The sequence below is a fragment of the Somniosus microcephalus genome, chromosome 21 (genome assembly GCF_052327205.1).
Source record: "Somniosus microcephalus isolate GS21.2 chromosome 21, FLI_Smic_1.0, whole genome shotgun sequence".
In the NCBI taxonomy this organism is placed as follows: Eukaryota; Metazoa; Chordata; class Chondrichthyes; order Squaliformes; family Somniosidae; genus Somniosus; species Somniosus microcephalus.
Window position 1 is genome coordinate 70536270 of NC_141007.1, and position 26678 is coordinate 70562947.

Sequence of the window (26678 nt, forward strand, 5' to 3'; positions counted from 1 at the left end):
TTAAGATAGTGAAGGGTCTGGACTGTGTCCATGTGGATAGACTATTTGAGTTCGATAGGTTAGGAAAAACAGGGGATACGCATACAAGTTACACAATAGAATTATGTTAGATGTCAGGAGAGTTCATTTTCACAAAGATCACCCGCCTTTTCGAACAAGGTGCTGGTTTGTGCAGAGGGTGCGGATTCGCTGCAAGCGTTCAAAAGGGAGCTGGGCGAGTTCCCTGGCCGTGGCTGAAATTACATCGTACAAAGGGTAGCAGAGTTTTAAGTGATGTGCCTCATGGTCACATTTTGATAGCCTTCAAGGCCAAGGAATTTTGCAGATTCCCCTTTCCTGAATTGGCCCAGGGTTTTTACTGCTTTATTTGCTTCTCCCAGGAGTTTATGTTACTGCTGTGCAGGGGGGGGGGGGCGGCAGGGGGAACAAGTTGGGGATCATGATTCTCAGTTGCATCATGACAGTATGGGACAGGCCTGATAGATCAGCTGGTCTTTTCCTGTTTGCCATTTTCATGTTTTTAAATGAAGCCCTACAGCTTGGAAATTGCTGGGAGGGCATAATTACTGAGACACAAATTTACACAGGTAGTTTCCATTTCCAGCATCTGCAGTATTTTCTTTTTGTATTAGTGTTTAATTCACTGCCACCTCTCTTCCAGGAATGCCCACCTTGAAGAAGTTCTGCTTGTCTCTCAGACGGGATTTGTCTCTTTTACCTTGTTCATCTTCATTGCTTTTTGTCTCCCTTCTCATGTTTGATCAGGTATCTACCAAAACTCGCTTTCACAGCCACATATTTTCCTCAACAACTGTCTCCGGCTCAGACTTACTCCACGTGGATTCCAACTGAAATTCCACCCTTCGTGTTTTGGATCCACCCAGGGCTACAGATATCTCCAAGATATTCAGCGTTCCTCGAACCACTGCTCTCGCCGTATTCTGAAATCCATGCTGAATGCCATGCAATGCCACAAGAACAATCTCAACCTCTCTCTTCAGCAGCACCGACTCACTATCTCAAAGCTGTCCTATTCCGCAGTTCCATTTCATCCTTCGCCTCATCCGGCACGTTAACAAAAAACTTTTTCTTCCTTTCAGGTGTCAAGGATCGCAAGCTTCAACAACTCTTGGACATCATCGCTCCTCGGAACCTTCTTCCCCTTCACTTTCCTTTGACCCCCCCATCCCTTCTCCCAATCTCACCCCCTGCCGCATTTTCACTATCCCCTCTGACCTTCCCCTCTCTGACCCCGAACGATCAGTCCTTAGCAAAGGCCTGAGTTTCATCCCCTTACGCCCCCACCTCAATGAATTTCGAGCTCAGCACGATGCCGAGCTCTTCTTCCGTCACCTTCGTCTCCGCGCCCACTTTTTTGGCCAGGAGTCTTCCCCCCACACAGTGGACCCTTTCTCCCGCTTTCAGAATTCTCGTTCTACCTGGACCCCTCCCTCTGGCCTCTTACCCTCTATAGATCTTTTCATTACAAACTGCCGGCATGACATGGCCGTCTCCATTTCTCTGCTCCCCTCACTCACTCCAACCTACCTCCCTCTGCACTTGCAGCACTCCATTCTCTCAGATCCAACCCCGACATTGTCATTAAATCTGCTGACAAGGGTGGTGCTGTTGTTTGGCAAACCGACCTCTACCTAGCGGAAGCTGAACGCCAACTCTCCGACACCTCCTCCTACCTCCGCCTGGACCATGACCCCACTACCGAACATCAAGCCACCATTTCCAAGACTGTCACTGACCTCATCTCCTCTGGAGATCTTCCCCCCGACAGCCGCCAACCTCATAGGCGGATAAATCACCTGGACCTGATGGCTTACATCCTAGGGTCTTGAGGGAAGTGGCAGTAGGGATTGTGGATGCATTGGTAATAATTTTCCAAAACTCCCTGGTCTCGGCAAAGGTCCCGGCAGACTGGAAAACTGCTAATGTAACACCCTTATTTAAAAAGGGCAGTAGACAGAAGGCTGGAAACTATAGACCGGTTAGCCTAACATCTGTGGTAGGTAAAATTTTGGAGTCCATTATTAAGGAGACAGTAACAGGACATTTGGATAATCATAACTTAATAGGACAAAGTCAGCATGGTTTTATGAAGGGGAAGTCATGTTTGACAAATTTGCTGGAGTTCTTTGAGGAAGTAACATATAGGGTGGATAAAGGGGAACCAGTGGACGTAGTGTATTTAGACTTCCAAAAGGCATTTGACAAGGTGCCACACAAAAGATTATTGCTTAAGATAAAAAATCACGGGATTGGGGGTAATATTCTGGCATGGATAGAGGATTGGCTATCTAACAGAAGGCAGAGAGTTGGGATAAATGGTTCATTCTCAGACTGGCAATCAGTAACTAGTGGTGTTCCGCAGGGGTCAGTGCTGGGTCCCCAACTCTTTACAATCTATATTAACTATTTGGAAGAGGGGACCGAGTGTAACATATCAAAGTTTGCAGATGATACTGAGATGGGAGGGAAAGTAGTGAGTGAGGAGGACATAAAAAACCTGCAAGGGGACATAGACAGGCTAAGTAAGTGGGCAGAGATTTGGCAGATGGAATACAATACTGGAAAGTGTGAGGTTATGCACTTTGGCAGGAAAAAAAATCATAGAGCAAGTTATTATCTTAATGGCAAGAAACTGGAAAGTACTGAAGTACAAAGGGATCTGGGGGTCCTGGTGCACGAAACTCAAAAGGTTAGTATGCAGGTGCAGCAAGTGATTAAGAAGGCCAATGGAATGTTGGCTTTCATTGCTAGGGGGATAGAATATAAAAATAGGGAGGTATTGCTTCAGTTGTACAAGGTATTGGTGAGACCGCACCTGGAATACTGCGTACAGTTTTGGTGTCCATACTTAAGAAAGGACATACTTGCTCTCGAGTCAGTACAAAGAAGGTTCACTCGGTTAATCCCGGGGATGAGGGGATGGACATATGAGGAGAGGTTGAGTAGATTGGGACTCTACTCATTGGAGTTCAGAAGAATGAGAGACGATCTTATTGAAACATATAAGATTGTGAAGGGGTTGGATCGGGTGGGTGCGGGGAGGATGTTCCCGATGATGGGTGAAACTAGAACTAGGGGGCATAGTCTTAGAATAAGGGGCTGCTCTTTCAAAACTGAGATGAGGAGGAACTACTTCACTCAGAGGGTGGTAGGTCCATGGAATATGCTGCCCCAAAAAGCTGTAGAAGCTACATCATTACATAAATTTAAAACAGAAATAGACAGTTTCCTGGAAGTAAAGGGAATTAAGGGTTACGGGGAGCGGGCAGGAATTTGGACATGAGTCTAGGTTCGGATCGGACATGGCCCTGTGGGTAGCGGAGCAGGCCCAGGGGCTGTGTAGCCTGATCCTGCTCCTATTTCGTGTGTCTAATTCTGTTAGATTCAGGAGATGGTTCTGTGATAGTAGATTGGCGGATAGGATCAGATCAGCCATGATCCTATTGAATGGCGGAGCAGGCTCGAGGGGCCGATTGGCCGACTCCTGCTCCTATTTCTTATGTTCTTATAGTTCCCCAACCCCGCACAGCCCGCTTCTACCTCCTTCCCAAGACCCACAAACAGGACTGCCCTGGTAGACCCATCGTTTCAGCCTGTTCTTGCCCCCACGGAACTTATCTCTTCCTATCTCGACTCTTTTTTCTCCTTGTCCAGTCTCTTCCCACCTATATCCGCGACTCTTCCGGCACCCTTCGCCACTAACAGTTTCCTGGCCCCAACTGCCTCTTTTTCACTATGGACGTACAAAGGATGGCCTGAGGGCGCTCCACTTCTTCCTTGAACAGAGGCCCAACCAGTCCCCATCCACCACCACCCTCCTCCACCTGGCTGAACCTGTTCTCACATTGAACAACTTCTCCTTTGACTCCACTCACCTTCCTCCAAATCAAAGGTGTTGCTATGGGAACCCGCATGGGTCCAAGCTATGCCTGTCTTTTCGTGGGATATGTGGAACACTTTGTTCCAGTCCGACTCAGGTCCCCTCCCTCACCTCTTTTTCCGGTACATTGATGACTGTATCGGTGCCGTTTCCTGCTCTCGCCCTGAACTAGACAATTTCATTCACTTTTCTTCCAATTTCCACCCTTCCCTCACCTTCACATGGTCCATCACCGACTCTTCCCTTCCTCGACTTCTCCGTCTCCATCTCTGGGGATAGGTTATTGACCAACATTCACTACAAGCCCACTGACTCCCACAGCTACCTGGACTACACTTCCTCCCACCCCGCCTCCTGTAAGGACTCTATTCCATTCTCCCAGTTTCTCCGTCTCCGCCACATCTGCTCTGACGATGCCACCTTCCATACTTGTGCTTCCGACATGTCCTTTTTCCTCAACCGAGGATTCCCTTCTACAGTGGTTGACACGGCCCTTGACCGTGTCCGTTTTATCTCCCGCACTTCTGCCCTCACCCCTGCCCCTCCCTCCCTGAGCCATGATAGGGTTCCCCTTATCCTCACCTTTCACCCCACCAGCCTCCACATTCAACAGATCATCCTCAGCCATCTCCAGCGTGATCCCACCACCAAACGCATCTTCCCCATACCTCCCCTTTCAGCATTCCGTAGGGACCGCTCCCTCCGCAACACCCTCGTCCACTCCTCTATCACCCCCAGCATCCCTTCCCCTTCGCCCAGCACCTTCCCGTGCAAGCGCAGGAGATGCAACACATGCCCCTATACCTCCCCCCTTCCCACTGTCCAGGTTCCCAAACACCCCTTCCAGGTGAAACAGCGATTTACTTGTACTTCTTGCAATCTAGTATACTGTATTCGCTGCTCACGATGTGGTCTCCTCTACATTGGGGAGACCAAATGCAGATTGGGTGACCGCTTTGCGGAAAACCTCCATTCAGTCCATAAGGGGGACCCCGAGCTCCGGTCGCCTGTCACTTTAATTCACCGCTCCATTCCCACTCAGACCTCACCGTCCTCGGCCTCTTGCATTGTTCCACGGAAGCTCAGCGTAAGTTCGAGGAACAGCACCTCGTCTTCCGATTAGGCACTTTACAGCCTTTGGACTCAACATAGAGTTCAGCAATTTCAGATCATAACCTGGCCCCTATCATATATATATTTTTTATCCACACTTTTTGTTTGTGCCTTCTATTCTTCTCTCCCACACGGCAGCTGTCTTTCATTCTGCCAGCGCAATTTACACTTCATCTAGAGCCATCCTGTTTCTTAACCTGTCCCATTACCATCTCCTTTTGCCTTGAATATCTCTCAATGTCTCTCGATGTCTTTTAATCTCTCCTGCCTTCTATCCTATCACAGGCCTTCCCTTTTGTTCGTTCATCCCCTCCCCCTTTCCCAGCCCCTACACTTGCTTAAAAATCTGTTCCATTTCCTGCTTTTTTCCAGTTCTGACAAAAGGTCATCGACCGGAAACGTTAACTCTGTTTCTCTCTCCACAGATGCTGCCTGACCAGCATTTTCTGTTTTTATTTCAGATTTCCAGCATCTGCAGTATTTTCTTCTTGTATTAGTTTCCATTTCAAACCTGGTCGTAGGAATTTATAATGGGAAAGTTGACATCAGCAAGTTTAGTTTTATAGACAGGGAATGTACGCAGAAGCAAGATTCTGGATAGATTAGACGTATAGGTAGTGTTAAAAATAAACACATATACTTTAAGACTTGTGACAGCAGCTCCTCAAAAAGGTTCCTGGCCATCATTGTGGGTCTCAACCAAATTAGTGAGTATCCCTGGCCTCGGCAAATGAGCGTTGGCAGACAGTTCAACTATTGAGAGGCAGAGGCGGGGGCATTACAGGGGAGTCCGATCATGTCCTTACACAATAACTAGACAATTTCATGGGTCAGTGGACGTAAATCGGGAGTGGGAACTCTGGACAACTTTTCCTCGAGCCTGGGGACAATCCCCTGCCGATACTGCAGCTATGATAAAAGACTCAGCACTGACCAAAGATCGAACCTGGATCGTCCTAGGCCGGCAAGGTTCAGTACAACAACAAATTGTACTTATATAGCACCTTTAATGTAGTAAAACGTCCCAAGGTGCTGCATAGGAGTATTTAAGACAAAACATTTGACACCAATCCACATAAGGATAAATTAGGGCAGGTAGATTTTAAGGAGCGTCTTAAAAGGAGGAAAGAGAGGTAGCGAGGCGGACAGGATTAGGCAGGGAATTCCAGAGCTTAGGGCCCAGGCAACTGAAGGCACGGCCACCAATGGTTGAGCGATTATAATCAGGGGTCCACAAGAGGGCAGAATCAGAGGATCGCAGATATCTCGGGGGGAGTTGTGGGGCTGAAGGAGATTACAGAGATAGGAAGGGGCAAGGCCATGGAGAGGTTTGAAAACAAGGATGAGAATTTTGAAATCGAGGCGCTGCTTAAGCAGGAGCCAATGTAGATCAGCGAGCACAGGGATGATGGGCGAACGGAACTTGGTGCGAGTTAGAACATGGGCAGCCGAGTTTTGGATGACCTCAAGTTTAAGTAGGGTGGAATGTGGGAGGCCAGCCAGGAGTGCGTTGGAATAGTCTAGTCTAGTCTAGAGGTAACAAAGGCATGGATGAGGGTTTCAACAGCAGATGAGCGGAGGCAGGGGTGGAGACGGGCGATGTTACGGAGGTGGAAGCAGGCGCTCTTTGTTATGCTGCGGATATGTGGTACCACACATATAAGCTCCTTTCCAAGTATTAACTGCCTATTTTTGCTCCAATTCCACAGAAGCAATAGATTTTTCTAATCAATCAATCAGTAGACTGTCTAAGTGTAATTATGTGCATGATTTACAATGGCACAACATTTATAGCAATTATTAAATTTGACCCAAGGACCATCTGTTTTACCTCTCAGTCAAGACCCAACTTTGTTAGCAAGTAAACAAAAATTCCAAAGGGAATAATTATGTTAAAATCATATTTCCCATTTTAATTAAGAATGGCAAAATGCTCAGCTGTCTTCCCATCAGTGCACTGCTCGCCTTCCGCTGCGAAAGCAGGGCAGCCTTGGCTGTAGACGACTTCACCGCTGCCATCAATGCTGCTCTGTATTGTGCACCGAGTGGCAGGCTTTAAGGGACAGGATGCCTCTCCTTTCAGACTACTTGGGCTGAAATCAAGAACCCAGTGTGTACTAAAATCATAAGAAATACATCCAACCATTCCATTGCTTGGTACATTAAAGCAACAATTTACCAAAATAAAAGTGTGCTAATCCACAGTGGGACATGCTTCATGATTGAAAGCTGGTTTAGAAGGGTGGCACAACAATGTACGAGGCTGAAGCAAAGGCATGTTGCATCTCAGATTGGTACGGTAGAAGCACCATCTGCCACCGATCAAGTTCCTTATCTTCTGAATACCATTATGAGGTGCTGCTGAATGGGGAAATAGGCACATTCTGAACATAAGGCAAATGGAGTTATATAAAATCAGAATTAGATTCAACCCTGGGGATCTCCTAGCTATACGCTGCTGGCCAACAGTGGCATTGGGAGTCGAATAAAATTCTCGCCTGGGAAAAAATAGATCTAAATGAGTTTTAGTTTATGAAGTTTTGGGTCATAAATCTGCAGGCATGAAACACAAACTCAGTTTTCAGCACTCTCAATAAGTGATGGGGAAAGTCTGAGGGGAGGAAACCATCAACTTCAGTGGAATGGAGACAAGTGCTTCAAATCCACCTGCAATTTTAAACACAAACATGGCTCCACCCATGACAAAGATGACAAGTCAAGTTATTTAGGCTTTTTACTGATATATAAACAGGACAATGAGTTGCGTACATCGGTTTTCAAAATGAATCCAGTGACAGGGGTGGAAAAGGCACTTAAGTTTGGATAATATTCAAAAAGGCTTTTCTGTGTTTTTCCTCCCCCATTTCCAATTCTCTCCCCTCTCCTGATAACATCAACTCCATCACTTGGATATCATTCCAAAATCCGTGACTTCTTTCCAGTAGCTCGGTCAATTGGCCACTATTCAAGCACGAGTCTCAACAGCAAGTGTCAGCAGATCATCCAACTCTGGAAAACATCACAGAGGGAACCATGACTGATTTTGTCCTTTCTAACCTTTCTAAGCTTGAGATGCCGCAACCAATTGTACTTTACTGCTGGCCAGTGAGACAAGCTAAGTTAGCACAAACTAAATTTCCTACATTACAACACTTCAAAAAGTACTTTTTTAAAAATTCGTTCACTGGATGTGGGCGTCACTAGCAAGGCCGGCATTTATTGCCCATCCCTAATTGCCCGAGGTAGTGGTGAGCCGCCTCTTAAACTGCTGCAGTCCGTGTGGTGAAGGTGAAGGCACTCTTTGTAGAGTTTTGCTAGGCCATTTCAGAGGGCAGTTAAAAGTCAAACACATTGGGTCTGGAGTCACATATAGGCCAGACCAGGTAAGGATGGCAGATTTCCTTCCCTAAAGGACATTAGTGAACCAGATGGGTTTTTTACAACAATCCGGTAGTTTCATGGTCACCATTACTGATACTAGCTTTTTATTCCAGAGGCACGGTGGCATAGTGGTTAGCACTGTTGCCTCACAGCGCCAGGGACCCGGGTTCAAATCTGGCCTCGGGCGACTGTCTGTGTGGAGTTTGCACATTCTCCCTGTGTCTGCGTGGGTTTCCTCCGGGTGCTCCGGTTTCCTCCCACAGTCCAAAGATGTGCAGGTTAGGTTGATTTGGCTATGATAAATTGACCCTTAGTGTTAGGGGGATTAAATACGTGGGGTTACGGGGATAGGGTGGGATATGTGTCGGTGCAGGCTCGATGGGCCGAAATGGCCTCTATCTGCACTGTAGATTCTGTGATTTATTTAATTAACTGAATTTAAATTCCCCCGCTGCTGTGGTGGGATTTGAAACTCTGGATCATAACCACTTTGCTACCGTTCCAGTTATTGGTTTCATTGGCTGTAAAGCGCTTAGGGACATCCGGTGGACGTGAAAGGCACATTATAAATGCAAATCTCTCTTTTCAAAATGGGGCTTCCTAGACTGTATGACTCAGAAACAAAGACTTCACTTCTTAGTCAACGGCATGATGTAACGTTCTGACAAAAAGTCATCGAGCTGAAACGTTAACTCTGTTTCTCTCTCCACAGATGCTGCCTGACCTGCTGACTGTTTTCAGCATTTTGTTTTTATTTCAGATTTCCAGCATCCACAGTATTTTGCTTTTGCATGGAAGAGAAACATTTTTTTTTTTTTTTTTTTTTTTTTTTAAATTTGTTTTAAAAATCTGATGTTCACAAAAATAGAACATAAATCCCTCCCCACTACAATTTTAATGGGTATGGCATAGCAATGCAGGAGGAAGTTCAGATACCACACAAGAACTAGCTCAACAAAGTGAGGAAGCTAAATTATCACCTCATTATCAGGTATTTTATCACAATCGTGTATGGTAATACAACTCTTGACACTATCTGGCTCATCAGCTTTTTCAAGCTAGTTCTCCTAACAAAGTCATTGGGAAACCTAGGATGCAGACTGAAGATGTAACACAAAAAACTGAGTGGGTATCTACAGGATACTTCAGAGATCATCTGATCCCAAGTGTAAATCTCCTCTCAAGAAGGCAACTGGATGGGAAAGTGAAAAGCCTGGTGCTGTGAGATTATCGACTCCCAGACCCAATTTACTCTATGAAAACATGTGTTCACACTGTATTTGTACACGTTTACAATTTCTACACTGAACTTTTGCACATAATCCCCCTCAAAATGGATGATTAATCTCAACTTTGACGGTGAATAGGAGTGTTCAGCTTCCTTTGATTACCAAGACATCCATTGGGGTCCACCTATAGCTTTCAACATTTTCACAGAATTGTGAAATGTACTGGGGGATCTGCTTCATTCACACGTTTCATGAAAGTGCACATCCTATCCAAATTGTTTTCGTACCGCAGAGAAAAATATTGCTAACTATGAATGGCTTTGAAGTTGGTTGCATCAACTCTGAAGATTAAAAAAAGCAGTCCTGCCTAGAGCCACAAACTCTCAGGCCTGTATTTGGCTAACTGAACTAAAAAAGGTAAATTCAACTTTGCAGACTATACATTCGTATGTGCAAAGTAATGTAGTATGCTGCAAAACAGTAACAGAGACAGGAGACGTCATAACCAAGAGAGCAAAGCTCAAATACGTCAACATCATCTCAACCCCAATATGTGTTAATACACGAGTACTGAAGGCAGTATTTAGCATACATCCAAACTGAAGGATATATATTGGCACAGAACTTGTGGTCAGGGGCAAAGCAAAGGCGTTCTCTGCTGGCCCCGAAGAAAGCTGCCCACATAGAACCCATGGTCTCTGTGGCGAGAAGTTTGCCTTTATCGACGCGCAAGTGATTTCAGTGCAATATAATGGGGAATCCCCAACTCAAGCTACTGTGACGCCAACAAGCTGTCTAAGCAGCCAATCAAATTGCAGAATTCTCAGCCAGGGAAACAGGAAATGAGAACCTGCTTTTATCTTGACTTTTTAAAAATGTTAGAGAGCAAAATAAAGATGGGGCTTTCACATGGGGATATGGTAAACCTGAAATAAACATGAACATTTGAAAAATATTTTTTAAATGAGTTTCTTAAAAATTGTAATTTATCAAAATGGTGAAATTTGACACTCCACAAAATTTAAATGAGTTTTTTAGGGCTGTAACATTTGTTTATCAGTCAATACACTGTTAAAACATCAGTTACACCTAATCCAACAAGGCTTAACATTTAATAAGGTATTTAACAGCGATATTACCACGGAAAAGCCCAAGTTTTCCTCAGTTTCATTGATTTCACCGATTGCCGGCTGCAGATGGGGGTGGGTCCACACGCAGCCAGTGTCTGAGCAGTGACTGACTGATCGCAACTTCAAGATTTCCGCCTTTAGGTGCACATGCGCTACATCCTGAAGCTGCGGTCAGTTTCAGAGGGGTAATAATGGCAAATGCTGTTACTTCGCCGTTAACCACAGCAAACTCCGGCCCATTGTTTTTAAAATGCCAGTGGTATTGTGGGAGACAGCAATGTACAGCAAGCTCTCAGGACCAAGTAACATGATTTGATAAAAGGTGATGATTTAAAAGAATTCCAACACTCTCCTGGCTGGTCTCCTAGCTTCCACTCTCCACAAACTCCAGCTCATTCAAAGCTCTGCTGCCCATATTGTGACTCGCTCAAAATCACGTTCACCCATCACCCTCTGTGCTCGCTGACCTACACTGACTCCTGGTCTAGCAACTACTCAAATATGTTAAGATTCTCATCCTTGTGTTCAAATCCCTCCGTGGCCGAGTTCCTCGCCATCTCTTAACTCCTTTAGCCCTCTAACCCTCCGAGAACTCGCTGTTCCTCCAATTCTGGCCTCTTGTACATCCCAGATTTCCTACACCCCTCCATTGGCACCTTTGCCTTAAACTGTCTAGGCCCCAAGCTCTGGAATTCCCTCCCTAAACCTCTCCGTCTCTCTATCCTCCTTAAAGATGGTCCGTAAAACCTAGCTCTTTGACCAAGCTTTTGGTCACTTGTCCCAATATCTCATGCGGCTCAGTGTCAAATTTTGTTTGGTAACGCTCCTGTGAAATGCCTTGGGATGTTTTACTACATCAAAGGCGCTATACAATACAAGTTATTGTTGACTGTAAAACATTTTTGCATCATGATGGCTCCAGGAATTGAACTGTACAAATATGTTTTAAACTAGCACGAGGCATTTAAAGCACGTGAAGATAAAGGTGGCGCGCTGAATATTGGGCATGTGCAAGAGGCCCGAACTGGAGGAATGTGCCTCATTTATTCAGAGACCTTGCTCCCTTGTAATGCGGTCTGGTTTTATATTTATTCTGATGATTTCATTTTGAAGACAGTGCCACTCATAATATGGTTAGGCTCTTGTGTTCTATTTCTTATTCACTGGTCCTTGGGAGATCTGCTGCTTCATGTGGCTCTTGGACTGCCATTCATGGTTTCCCTGCTGTTGGATGCTATCAGAGCTGGGACGCAATACCGCCTTCCTTTTGCTCTTGGATTTTATTCCTCGGTTCCTTTGCAGTATCTCAATTTCAACGATCTCCTTAAAATTTATCTCTTCAACTGAGTCTTTGACCACTTCTCCAAATTCCCCTTCTACCTCTACTTGGGTCTAACTGCCAAACCGTGAAGTGTCTTGGAATGCGTTTGCTATGTTTAAGGCATTATGTAGATGCTTAGATCTATTTATAAGGCATTATATAGATGCTTAGATGCTTTTAAAAGGAAACTAGATGAGTGCCTGAGAGAAAAGGGGATAGAAAACTATGCTGAACGGCTGAGATGAGGTAGATGGAATGGGAGGGGACTTGTGTGGAGTATAAACAGCAGCACAGACGAGTTGGGCCGAATGGCCTGTTTCTGTGTGCTATTCTATGTAATTACAAGTGAAGCATCTAATGAACCAGCCGGTCAGAACCATAACACATTAACACCCCATGAATCTGCCCAGGAATATTGAAAGCTTTAAGTGGTACATGGGTTGAATTAATTCAGCAATTTCAATTCTTTCTGAAGTTGTGTGTTTTTTTTTAATTTACCATTTGAGATTTAGTTTGAGATCTGTAGGGGTGAATTACTACCAACAGGAAACATTTTGTTCAGTATCGCAAAACATATCCAGTTTCTTCAAATTTTATTAAATCAACATAAAATTCTTTAAATAATAGGAATACAGGTAAAGCCATCACCACAGCTTGAATATTTGGGGATATTCGTTTGAAGGGATGCCTCACTGTGCCTCTGCTGCTTGCCCCACCAGAATCCAACTTGCTTAAAATTAATTCTACAAATTAAAAAAGATGGGATGACCGAGGAAAATATACATGCCTACAATTCTGTTAACATGAGCAACTCAATTAGAATTTTAAAACATAAAAACACTTTTCCATCTTGAATATGAAGCTGCAAGGTGATCTAGACTGGCTCGATTCAGCTGATCTTCAGCTGCCTGGGCCCTAAGCTCTGGAATTCCTTCCATAAAGCTCTTGACCTTTCTCTCCTCCTTTAAGACGCTCCTTAAAACCAACTCTTTGACCAAGCTTTTGGTCATCTGCCCCAATTTATCCTTATGTGGCTCAGTGTCAAGTTTTGTTTCATGACACTCCTGTGAAGCGCCTTGGGACGTTTTACTACATTAAAAGCGCTATATAAATATAAGTTGTTGTTGTTGATCACAACCAGCAATTTGGCACAATTGACTTCAGCACCCCTGGTCTAAGGTTATCGCCTCTAACGACAATCTAGTGGGTCTTGCTAGAAAACATTGGGAAAAGACAGAATCAAGCTTGGTTGCAAGGCCGCTGTCCAAATTAATTGCTAATACTCACTATCTAGACTCTCTCATAAAGACATGCAGGCAAGGTTCCAGAGGTTGTAACTGCTCATGAGAACAGCACCATAGTGGGAGTCAGTGCCTTCTGGGAGCAAGGTGCAGGAGAAAAAAATCAGGATGAAAAACAACAAAAAAGGTGTCACAAAAATAAATCAGGTCCCTAACTGGATTACCTCAGTACTCAACCAACAAATGAGAAATTCTAAAAGCACAAGACAATGAAGACAAGGAAATTTTTCAGAGTTAAGAATAAAGTATACTTTAATATACCTAATTCAATCTCTACTAGCTGCATTATACATTATATATAGTGAATTGTGGCTTATCACGTGAAAATGTCTCCAACAACTCACACAAGCAGTTACTGCTGAAATGCAATGACTTTTGTAGGTATTTACAGTCATTCTGTGCTAGCAGCATCCCATAAAAATCAATGAGATAAACATCCAGTTAATGTTTTTCGTGGTAGTGATTTAAGAAATGTTAGCCAAGACAACATGGCAACTTCCTGCTCTTCAAATATGCCAGGTCCATTTGATCCATCGAAAGACACACACACAGAACCTTAGTTTAACATCTCAATGAGACTCCCCATCAAGAGTTGCAAGTTCAAAATGTAGCTTTGAAGGATATTAGGATTTGCTTGCCTTCAATGGAAAATTCTCAGGAAAGCTCCCAGATTGGGTAGAACATATTTGAGAACACACCTTGGCTTCAACAACCAACCAACTAACTGAAACCTAAGATTACATGAGGTTTATTTGAAAACATATGCTAAAAGGAATCTATTTTTGTGCAAGTCTCAATGGCCAACATTTCTTCAACCACTACCGTGAAAATCATTAACTGAATGTTTATCTTGTTGCTTTTTTTTGTGCAAGTCATCCTGACACAAAGTCTCTCCTTAATTACCATATCTGGAGCTTTTGAAGTTGAACCAAATTTTTTTTATATATTCATTCACAGGATGTGGATACCGCTGGCAAGGTCCATCCCTAATTGCCCTCGAGAAGGTGGTGGTGAGCCGCCGCCTTCAATACAACCGAGTGACTTGCTGGACCATTTCACAGAGCAGTTAAGAGTCAGCCACATTGCTGTGGGTCTGGCGTCACATATAGGCCAGACTGGGTAATGGCGGCAGATTTCCGTCCCAGAAGGACATAAGTGAACCAGATGGGTTTTTACGACAATCCAGTAGTTTCATGGCCTCCATGCAAGCTTTATTTTAATTGAATTTAAATTCCCCAGCTGCCGTGGTGGGATTTGAAATCATTTCTCTGGATCGCTAGTCCAGTAACATATCCTTCCGCATGCTACCGTACCAAATGGATTTCTGCTTTTCAGAAAGAAAACACAAGAATCAATATAGAACTGTATCAGAAGATTCTTGGAATAATTGCAAAGGAGTTCCTTCAACACATCATGCAGTGATCGTTTCTTCCTGCTGCCAGAGTTAGATACCCAGTTCCCCATCCCTTTTTCTTTATTTAATATATCACAGCACCTTAAAATGAACAATTAATTCACACTACCCGATACCTAGATGCATCAAAAATGGCAACAGAATCATGTTGCAACTACATGTAAACACTATTCTGCAGAAATGCAATTCAACCCAAAAGGATTTTGGGTACATTTTCAGTCAAAATCAAAGTTGTAAAAAAAATTAAAATATGATGTTAAACATTAATGCCAAATTTATTTAGATGTCTATTTACACTGACCAAGGCCACATATTTATCATCTGAATGAGCTCACGCTCTATTAATATAATAGATTGTGACAAATTATACTTACATAATAATCCTTCTCGTCAAGAACCAATATTTTCGTCTGTGTCTGTCATATCCTATAGGCTCGTGGCGAACATATGGTTTACTTTTCTGGATTTCAGGCACGCAATCACAAACACCAAGCACTTTGTGTGCCACACAGATCTCACACTGCCATTCATCCTCTGGCACTTCTTCGAGTGGTGGTTTCACACATTCCAAATGGTACACAGCCGAGCAGGTTTCACAGCAAAGCAGATCACCTAGCTTGTGACAAACCCGACAGTGGTCATCGTACTGGATCACACCCTCAGACATCAACTCCTCGCGGGCAATGTTCGTCGTCAGGAACTGATCCACTAAAAATTGAAGAACTTTGATTTTATTTTCTATTGGTCCGTAAGGGTATTCGTCCTTTTCCTGACAGGGTAGTACGTGATGGTATTCCCGGTCGCTTTCGCAATAGGCCCGGACCAGTTCCGGCCACGTCATCCCATCTATAAGGTACAAGGTGGAATTGATGCTATCTTTTAAGTCAGCAGGACCAAAGGTGGTGTTCGAGGAATCCTCTTCTCGTAAAATTGCTTTCAACAAAGCAATGTGCATTTCAGCAATCAGTGTGCACTGCTCCTGACCAACCAGTGCTGCACAAAAGTCTTCAAAGCGGAAAGGTGAAAGACGCAACACTGTTCCAAAATTATTCAACACCTCATAAATAGCGATAATGCTCAACAGCTCTTCACTGGGCACCAACAAGTCCTCTGAACATTTTGGAATATCAAGAGGGATAACTTCCGCCTCTTCAAACAGCGGTGAGCGTGCCCGATGCAGCCTTGTCTGCCTTCTCCTTCCTGCAAATACATCAACAGAAAAAATCAAAGTTCACGTAACTTTCTAGGCCAACAACAAAATGAGTGACAGCACTATTACTTATAAACGGACACGTTTTTAAAATAGGTTCCCCCATCTCTTTCCCAATTCTCTTCTTCTGAAGGCACCATGCTGGGGTCCAGTTCCACATATACTTTCAGCTCAGTAAGACAAGGCTTTGGTGCCTGCAGGAACCCCAACTGCTTTTCCTCCCACTCTAGCCAAAGACACTGGTAACCCAGGTGCAGGCCAGGTCAAGATCAGTACAGTGGAGACCAGGGGTCAAAGTTTTGGGTCTTTTCTGAGTTTGTATGACCACACCAGGAATTGGATTTATTCACTAAGCCAGCAAGAAACTATGTTTTATTTTTAATCCATACTACATCAAACTGAAAAGGGGCTGCACCAAGATCATCAAACTTTTCCATTCTCTGGATATGAGGCTGACTGACCGGCTGGGTTTCCAGCATTTTCTGTTTCTGATTTCCAGCATCAACAGTATTTTTCTTTTTACTGGATGAGCTCAAACCCAGGCTTGAATTTTGTGGGCTGAGAGAGGGCTGTTTGTAGGGCTGTTTGTTGATCTGTTACCTCACTGATGGATAAATCCTAAATCAGAACACCAAGGTCTGGTAGTATCAGCAACGAGATACATGCAAATTAATCAGGAACACAAAGTTAAACTTTACACGTGGCCTTCTCCAGAGACTAACTAATGACCCACAAAGTAATTAAGCTTGGGACTCCCCTGCTGTAACATAATGCAGCACAAATACATCAATGCATTCGAACACCATGACATTCATTAGAAATAAAATGAACATTGCTTTTGTCTATCTCATTAACCAGCACTATGACCCTTTGTGACAAATGACTATTAGACTTGCACTGAACCAGAGTTAGCACTGCCATCTGACAACAGACCTTTTACATTTTAGAGAAGACTTTTTGTTTCTTTTTTTTTCTCAAAAAAACACTTTATTTTGCCCCCACCCAGTCACGGTCTCCTGACAGCACACATTCTGTACTCCCAGGATTGTGGCGATGTTGCTAGGAGATACAAGAGAGGAGCCAGAGGTTCCCTCCCTCCTTGTAGACAAAACACATAGGCTCCATCTGCCACCAGGTACTGTTGATATGACCAGGAAATCGCTGGGTGATAAATTCATAAGCACACACCCATATCTAATCACGCTGTAGGTACAACACATTGAAACATGAACATACCATCTCATGACAGTATGCAACTGACTTTTCTTGCAGAAAGATCAGTAGAATCACCTGCCGACTCCACGGTCAGATAATAAGTGAAAGCAGAGCTGTTAAAAACATACAATATAAAACACACTTTACACAACAGCAAATTGTTGCTCCAAGGCAAATATTATGTTTCAGGAACCTTAAAAACCCACACATATAAATTCCACTCAAACTATTGTATCTCCTTTTCAGATTAACTCAACAACTACTTGCATTTATAAAGCACCTTTGATGTAGGAAAACTAGACAGACATTTCACTGAAGCCTAATCATGTGAAAATCAACACAGAGCCAAAGAAGAATCTATTAAGAGGGGCGACTAAAAACTTGGTTAGAGGTAAGTTTTAAGGGAGGGTCTTAAAGGAGCAGAATGAGGTGAAGAAGCAGAGAGGTTTAGGGAGGGAATTCCAGAGCCGAGGATCTAGATGGCTGAAGGCACAGCATCAATGAAGGGGCGACGGATGAACAAGAGGCCAGAGCTGGAGGAACGTAGAATGCTCAGAGGGTTGTCGGGCTGGATAGGGTTGCAGAGATAGGGAAGGGCAGGGGCATTAAGGGTTTTAAACACGAGGATGAGAATTTTAAATCGGAGGTGTTGGGGACCGGGAGCCAATGTAGGTCAGCGAGGACAGGGGTGATGAGTGAACTGGGCATGGTGCGGGATAGGATACGGGCAGCAGTTTTGGATCAAAGATTGGCAGGCAAAACTGTAATCGAACAATGGGCTGCCTTTAAAGAGGAGATGGTTCGGGTACAGTCGAGGTACATTCCTACAAGGGGGAAAGGTAGGGCAACTAAAACCAGAGCTCCCTGGATGACGAAAGAGAGAGAGAGTAAGATGAAGCAGAAAAAGGGCACATGTGACAGATGTCCGGATGAGAATACAAGTGAGAATCAGGCTGAATATAGAAACTTCAGAGGGGAAGTGAAAAAGAAAATAAATGGGGCAAAGAGTATGAGAATAGATTGGCAGCTAACATAAAAAGGGAATTTAAAAGTCTTCTGTAGACATATGAATAATAAACGGGTAGTAAGAGAGGCCGATTAGGGACCAAAAAGGAGACCTACGCATCCAGGCAGAGGGCATGGCTGAGGCACTAAATGAATACTTTGCATCTATCTTCAAGGAAGAACTTGCTGACAAAGTCAGCAAGAGGTGGTAGTGGAGTTACTGGGTGAGATAAAAATTGATATACTGGATGGGATGCATCCTAGGATGCTGAGGGAGGTCAAGGAGGAAATCGCAGAGGTACTCGCCATAATCTTCCAATCCTCCTTAGGTACGGGGGGTCGTGCCAGAGGACTGGAGAATTGCAAACGTTACACCCTTGTTCAAAAAAGGGTGCAAGGATAAACCCAGCAACTACAGGCCAGTCAGTTTAACCTCGGTAGTGGGGAAGCTTTTGGAAATGATAATCAGGGACAAAGTTTACAGGCACTTCGACAAGTGTGGATTAATTAAGGAAAGCCAGCATGGATTTGTTGAAGGCAAATCGTGTCTAACTAACTTGATCAAGTTTTTTGATGAGGTAACAGAGGGTTGATGAGGGCAATGTGGTTGACATGGTGTACATGGCCTTCCAAAAGGTGTTTCATAAAGTGCCACATAATATGCTTGCCAGCAAAGTTGAAGTCCATGGAATAAAAGGGACAGTGGCAGCATGGATATGAAATTGGCTAAGTGACAGGAAACAGAGAGTAGTGGTGAACGGTTGTTTCTTGGACTGGAGGAAGGTATACAGTGGTGTTCTACGCTTGGACCACTGCTTTTCTTGATATATATTAATGACTTGGACTTGGGTGGACAGGGCACAATTTCAAAATTTGTAGACGCTAAACTTGGAAGTATAGTGAACAGTGAGGAGGATAGTGATAGACTTCAAGACAGACAGACAGGCTGGTGAAATGGGCGGACACGTGACAGATGAAATTTAACGCAGAAAAGTGCGAAGCAATACATTTTGGAAGGAAGAACGAGGAGAGGCAATATAAACTGAAGGGTACAATCCTAAAGGGGTGCATGAACAGAGAGACCTGGGGGTATATGTGAACAAATCTTTGAAGATGGCAGGGCAGGTTGAGAAAGCGGTTAAAAAAAGCATACGGGATCCTGAGCTTCATAAATAGAGGCATAGAGTACAAAAGCAAGTAAGTTATGATGAACCTTTATAAAACACTGGTTCGGCCTCAACTGGAGTATTGTGTCCAATTCTGGGCACCGCACTTTAGAAAAGATGTGAAGGCTTTAGAGAGGGTGCAGAAAAGATTTACGAGAATGATTCCAAGGGTGAGGGACTTCAGTTAGGCAGATAGACTCGAGAAGCTGGGGTTGTTCTCCTTAGAGCAGAGAAGGTGGAGAGATTTGATCGAGGTATTCAAAATTAGGAGGGGTGTAGATAGAGAGAAACTGTTCCCATTGGCGGAAGGGTTGAGAACCAGAGGACACAGATTTAAGGTGGTTGGCAAAAGAACCAAAGGCGACGTAAGAAAATCTTTTCTTAGAGCGAGTGGTTAGGATCTGGAATGCACTGCCTGAAAGGGTGGTGGAGACAGACTTAATCGTGGCTTTCAAAAGGAAACTGGTTAAGTACCTGAAGGGAAAAAATTTGCATGACTACGGGGAAAGGGCAGGGGAGTGGGATTAGCTGAAGTGCTCTTGCAGAGAGCCGGCACGGGCTCGACGGGCCGAATGGCCGGCTTCTGTGCTGTAGTCATTCTATGATTCTATGGATGAACTGAATAATTGCCAGACCAATTTTAGTGCATCAAGAGTTAGAAGGCTTCTTTTCAGGGTTAATATATTACAGGAAACTCTTTCGTATCCAGCACCGACGGGACCGGGATGGTGCCGGTTGATTAAAAATTCCGGATGTCTACCAAGGCTATTTTTAACAAACAAAAATAAAGAAATGTGCAGTATAATTGGGTACTCACCTACAGAATGTTGTGTTAAATGGATGGTGGAAGATGGAAGAGGCAGCGCAGGAGAGTCTGACCCCTGTTATTGAGGTGTTCGGATCGGAAGAGACTTCCGACAGCGCCAAGAAGCCGAGTGGTGGCAGTTTGGAGAGCTACCCCCACTGACTAACTCGGCCACCGCGGGGGGCTCAGACTCGGCAACGGCAACATTTACGGTTATTGGTGTTATTTTCGGAGTATGAATTTTGCCGGTTATTAGAGAATCCCGGATATTTAGGTGCCGTTTAAACGAGAGTTTCCTGTATTTTGATTCAGAAGATCAGTGGAGAGGTGGACAAGGACAAGGAGGAATAATGCAACATGGTCGCAGTCATATAGGAGTCATTCATACTTTGGCCAAGGCAGTCGCATTGTTACAATCAGAGTGGAAATGCGGAGATTTGAACTATGCGTATCATCTATGGATAAGATGTGTACAAGAAATTATGACTGAAAATAAAATCGTAACACCAACACCCATAAAAATGTCATTACTAACTGAACAATTTAAGAACCTGGCTCCACTAATGTACACACACGTTTTACAATACTAACATAGCTTTAACAGATCCTACAACTTTTTCCACAATACTTTTAAAATTTGTTCCGGGATATCTTTTCATGTATTAATAAATAAAGCTTTTAGTCACATAAGGCTAACTTCATGGCTGCAAGTAGCCCAAAGAGCTATCCCTCCTACTTATTGTCTCTTTCTGCAGTGAAGAAATAATGATGAGAGGGAGGCGAGTAACGAACTTTGTTTGTGATGGAAAAAATTTTTTTTAATAAAAAGGCTTAGTACTGAAAAATGGGACAGCGGTACAGTGGGAATCTGGACCAGCAATCCAGACATCACAAGTTCAAATTTTACCATGGCAATTTGTAAGAATGAAGTTGGTAAATCTGGTACAATAATTTTAAAAATTTACTGAGAAAGCTGCCAGATTTATGCTAAAACCCAACTCTAACCGATGCATAACTCCAGCCCATGCTTTGTGATTAACTCTTCCTGCCAATTATAAAAAAACAATCGCTACCAAGAGAGCATTCTGGGGGGGGGGGGGGGGGGGGGGAAAACCAGCCAGATGTCGTTGTCCATATCGGTACCAATGACATAGGTAGAAAGAGGGATGAGGTCCTGCAGGCAGAGTTTAGGGAGCTAGGAGTCAGATTAAAAAACAGGACCTCAAAAGGTAGTAATCTCCAGTGACACGTGCTAGTGAGTCCAGAAATAGGAGGATAGAGCAGATGAATGCTTGGCTGGAAGGATGGTGCAGGAAGGAGGGCTTTAGATTCCTGAGGCATTGGGACCGTTTCTGGGTGGGGGGGGACCTGTACAAGGTGGATGGGTTGCACCTCAACAGAGCTGGAACCAATATCCTCACCGGGGGGGGGGGTTTGCTAGTGCTGTTGGGGAGGATTTAAACTAGCTTGGCAGGGGGATGGGAACCTAAGAATAGTCAGTAGGGAGTGAAGAAAAACTGGAATTGGGAAACAAAAACGTTAAGTAAATTAGAAGGACAGAGGAATCAAGGGCTAGACAGTAGTCAACAAGGAGGTTTGCCTGTACTCAATGGTACATCAATGCAAGGAGTATAGCGAACAAGGCAGATGAGCTGAGGGCACAGGTAGATACTTGGGACTATGATGATATAGCTATTACAGAGACGTGGCTGAAAGAGGGGCAGGTATGGCAGCTCAACATTCCTGGTTACAGGATTTTCAGATGGGATAGAGAGGGAGGTAAAAAGGGGGAGGGGGGTCGCGGTATTGATTAAAGAAACTATTACAGCTGTGAGGAGGGATGATATGTTGGAGGGATGATCAAACGAGGCCATATGGGTCGAATTGAAAAACAAAAAAGGGGCGATCACACTGCTGGGAGTGTACTATAGACCCCCAAACAGTGAGAGGGAGATAGAAGAGCAAATATGTAGACAAATTTCTGAGAAGTGCAAAAACTATAGGGCAGTAATAGTAGGGGATTTCAATTACCCCAATATTAACTCGGATAAAATTAGTGTGAAGGGTATAGAGGGTGTGGAATTCCTAAAATGCATCCAGGAGAATTGTTTTAGCCAGTACGTAGCAAGCCCAACAAGGGACGGGGCAGTTCTGGACTTAGTTTTAGGGAATGAAGCTGGGCAGGTAGAAGGCGTATCAGTGGGGGAGCATTTTGGTGCTAGTGACCATAATTCTGTTAGATTTAAGGTAGTTCTGGAAAAGGACAAGGATAGACCAGGAATAAAAATTCTAAATTGGGGAAAAGCAAATTTTGCTAAGCTCAGAGGGGATTTAGCCAGTGGACTGGAAACAGCTACTTGAAGGTAAATCAGTGTCAGAGCAGTGGGAGGCATTCAAGGAGGAGATCCGAAGGGTTCAGACCAAAATATGTGCCCTTAAAGAAAAAAGGTGGGACTAACAAATCTGGAGCCCCCTGGATGTCTAGGGACATACAGGGTAGGATAAAGAAAAAAAGGGAGGCGTATGACAGATACTGAGGGCTAAATACTCCAGAATCTTTAGAGGAGTACAGAAAGTGCAGGGGTGCAATTAAAAAGGATATTAGGAAAGCAAAGAGAGAGCATGAAAAATTCTTGGCAAGTAAAATCAAGGATAACCCAAGGATGTTTTATAAATATATTAAGAATAAGAGGATAACTAAAGAAAGGGTAGGGCCTATTAGAGATCATGAGGGTAATGTGTGTGTGGAGGCGGGAGACGTCGGTAGGGTTCTTAATGAATACTTTGCGTCTGTTTTCACAAAGGAGAGGGGCATTGCTATCAGGGAGGAGGAGTGTGAAATATTAGATGAAATAAACAGTGAGAGAGGAAGTATTAAGGGGTTTAGCAGCTTTAAAAGTGGATAAATCCCCAGGCTGTTAAGCGAAGCAAAAGAGGAAATAGCAGAGGCCCTGACCATCATTTTTCAATCCTCTCTGGCTTCAGGTGTGGTGCCGGAGGACCGGTAATGTGGTACCCTTGTTTAAAAAGGGAGAAAAGGATAGACCGAGTAATTACAGGCCAGTCAGTAGTGGGAAAATTATTGGAAAGAATTCTGAAGGACAGGATAAACCTTCATTTAGAAAGACATGGATTAATCAAGAATAGTCAGCACAGATTTGTTAAGGGAAGGTCGTGTCTGACAAACTTGACTGAATTTTTTGAGGAGGTAACAAGGAGGGTAGATGAGGGTAGTGCAATTGATATAGTGTATATGGACTTCAGCAAGGCTTTTGATAAGGTTCCATATGGCAGACTGGTCACGAAGTTAAAAGCCCATGGGATCCAGGAAAAAATTGGATTCAAACTGGCTTGGAGACAGGAAGCAGAGGGTAATGGTTGATGGGTGTTTTTGTGACTGGAAGGCTGTTTCCAGTGGAGTTCCACAGGGCTCAGTACTAGGTCCCTTGCTTTATATGGTACTAGCTGATAATCTAGAATTGAATATAGGGGGTATGATTAAGAACTGTGCAGATGATACTAAAATCGGCTGTGTGGTTGATACTGAAGAAGGAAGCTGTGGACTGCAGGAAGATATCAATAAATTGGTCAGGTGGGCAGAACAGTGGCAAATGGAATTCAATCCGGAGAAGTGTGAGGTAATGCATTTGGGGAGGGCTAACAAAGAAAGGGAATACACATTAAATGGTAGGACACCAAGTAGTGTAGAGGAACAAAGGGACCTTGGAGTGCATGTCCATAGATCCCTGAAGGTAGCAGGCCAAGTAGATAAGGTGGTTAAGGCGGCATACAGAATGTTTGCCTTTGTTAGCCGTGGCATAGAATACAAGAGCAGGGGGGTTATGCTTCAACTGTATAAAACACTAGTTCGGCCTCAGCTAGAGTACTGCGTGCAGTTCTGGTCACCACATTACAGGAAAGATGTGACTGCACTAGAGAGGGTACTGAGGAGATTTACAAGGATGTTGCCGACAGTAGAGGATCTTAGCTGTGAGGAAAGACTGGATAGGCTGGGTTTGTTTTCCTTGGAACAGAGGAGGCTGAGGGGAGACATTATTGAGGTGTATAAAATTATGAGGTGTCTAGATAAAGTGCATAGAAAAGACCTATTTAGCAGACGGGTCAAAAACCAGGAGGCACAGATTTAAAGTAATTGGTGGAAGGTTTCGAGGGGATGAGGGGAAATTTCTTCACCCAGAGGGTTGTGGGGGTCAGGAACTCACTGCCTGAAAGGATGGTAGAGGCAGAAACCCTAACCACATTTAAGAAGTGCTTGGATGTGCTCTTGGGATGCTGTAACCTGCAGGGCTACGGACCAAGAGCTGGGAAGTGGGATTAGGCTGGATAGCTCTTTGTTGGCCGGCGCGGACACGATGGGCCGAAATGGCCTCCTTCCGTGCTGTAACTTTCTATGACTCTATGAAAGCATCTAGGTATGAGCAATAAATGTGGCCTTTCCAGTGTCATTAATGTTCAGAGAACAAATAAAAATAAACTATGAGATACATTGTGTGTAAGGTTACTTTGTGCAAGTGCTGTAGCCAGGCAAACTGAAGAAACCATACTGTACAAAATGCAAAAAATGTACAATTTTGCAAATTACAAAGTTCAGTACACAGACAAAATAACTTAATCCTCCCACTGTCAGCATTTTATTCCCCAATTTATGTCCAAATTTTGGATGGCTAATGTTCCTTTCACAGAGGAAAAAACATTACAAAAAAGAGGGTCGTGTCAGTATTATAAATTTTACTAAATAAAATACAAGGAACAATTTTGGGATTTCTATCACCAATTCCAATGCCATTATGAAAAGCCTTCTTCACATCTTTGCAGACCACATTTCAATAAATCAGCACAAGGAATTTAGTCGAAGGGAAACATAGGGATGGCACTGTATTAACACTAGTTAAACACACAGCTGCCTGCTTCACCAACTGACAACTTTGGACAAGCTCATGAACACAGGAAAACTTCAAGAGAGAGACAATTAATCAAAGGCTGCTCCTTTAGTTCCAAAATCAGATGTGCTGGGTGGGATGGAAGGGGTGACAGATAGATAGATAGATAGATCGAGAGATAGAGCGAGAGCGAGAGCGCCGGAGACATTGGATCTGGAAATGTGACTGTGCTGTGCCCGTTTATTAGACACCCAAGACTCCAACGTGGCGGGCAGGAAGCTCACGGTCATTACTACCATTTTTCCTCCATCGCCATATTGGTGGAACCAGCAGCATTCAGGAAAACCATCAGAGACCACTGCAGACCACCACCAAAAACGCAAGTTTGTTAAAAATATGTATCTGGATGCAGAGCAGAGAGGTGCAGGAGTGCTCCTCCTGACACCACATGAAAATTGCTGCCGGCCACACTCACTTGCCCCCCACCCCCCATTAAAAACTTACCCGAGGCCCACTGTCAGTGACAAAGTGGCCCGATCTTAGAGGCCTCTCCTCCGCTGAGCTGCCTGGGGATGCTCATTCAGTGTCCGCAGTTCGACGAAAATGAGGCCCGAGGCACAATATTAGGTGCGCCTTTGAGGCACAAATTAATTTTGACCCCAGTATGCGTGCGCATGAGAGAGGGAGAGAGAGAGCGAGCGCACATCGCACAACACAGAACACACACCACAAAGCTTTTACTGTGTAGCTCGCGTACCTTGCCATTCAAAAGATTGGTTACTTGCTGCAAAAGCATTGCCATTTTCTGTGGACACTTGTAACAAGATATTGCTTCTCTCTCAAATCAGTCTGTTTGGCTCATGCCACTAGTTCAGAATCAATCACTACTCTTGAACCTTCCTTCTCGAGTATAAGGCAGATAAATTAATAACTAGCTTGCACAACAGGGGACTTCACAGATAGATTTTCACAGATGCAATCGGACATGCAGGGACATTCTTCTCCATCATTATTGCTCTCTTGGATTGCTTTTTGTAATCCAGCAGCACAATACATTTTGCCAAAGACTCTCCATATTCTTGGCTTTACAAATGGAGTGGTTAAGCACAAGGATCATGTTGACTATCCATTAACAAGATTAAGATTTTTGCATACACTTAAAACAGAGCAGGGTAAAAACCCTGGCCTGTAATATCTGTTGTGAGAAATGTTCATCTAGTTGCATTGCAAACAACCCTAATTCAGTACAAGCACAAGGCTGTTCTAATGCAAATGCAATGTGTAAACCCAGCGGGGGTTGCTTATTTGCTCTCACCGTACAAAAACATTGCTGGCACCATAAGGCATGATTATCTGGCCCAGTAACCCCATTCTTGAAAAGGTGCAGCACCTATACTTCGCTTAATTTAAGATGTTTTTGTCACTTATTAGTGCAAACCCAATCTACGCACATTTCTGATCAGCAAGTTAATAGGGAAACCAGATGTGAAAGATCAGTAATGAAATAGTCCAAATTTAAGCGCAGAACAATAATAACAGTGCAAGGATACTTAATAGTTCAACAATTCCATACACTGAAATCAATA

At 43.9% G+C, this 26678-nt stretch overlaps 1 protein-coding gene across 15 annotated transcripts in view; it reads right to left on the bottom strand.

Annotated features, from left to right (window-relative positions):
• Positions 1-26678, bottom strand: part of bptf (bromodomain PHD finger transcription factor) — a 157506-nt gene that overhangs the window by 117005 nt on the left and 13823 nt on the right. For all 15 annotated transcript variants that reach the window (XM_085963910.1, XM_085963913.1, XM_085963904.1 and 12 more), the window contains exon 2: positions 15165-15990. In XM_085963910.1, the coding sequence (XP_085820036.1) occupies positions 15165-15990 (826 nt within the window). The remainder of the gene's footprint in view (positions 1-15164; positions 15991-26678) is intronic.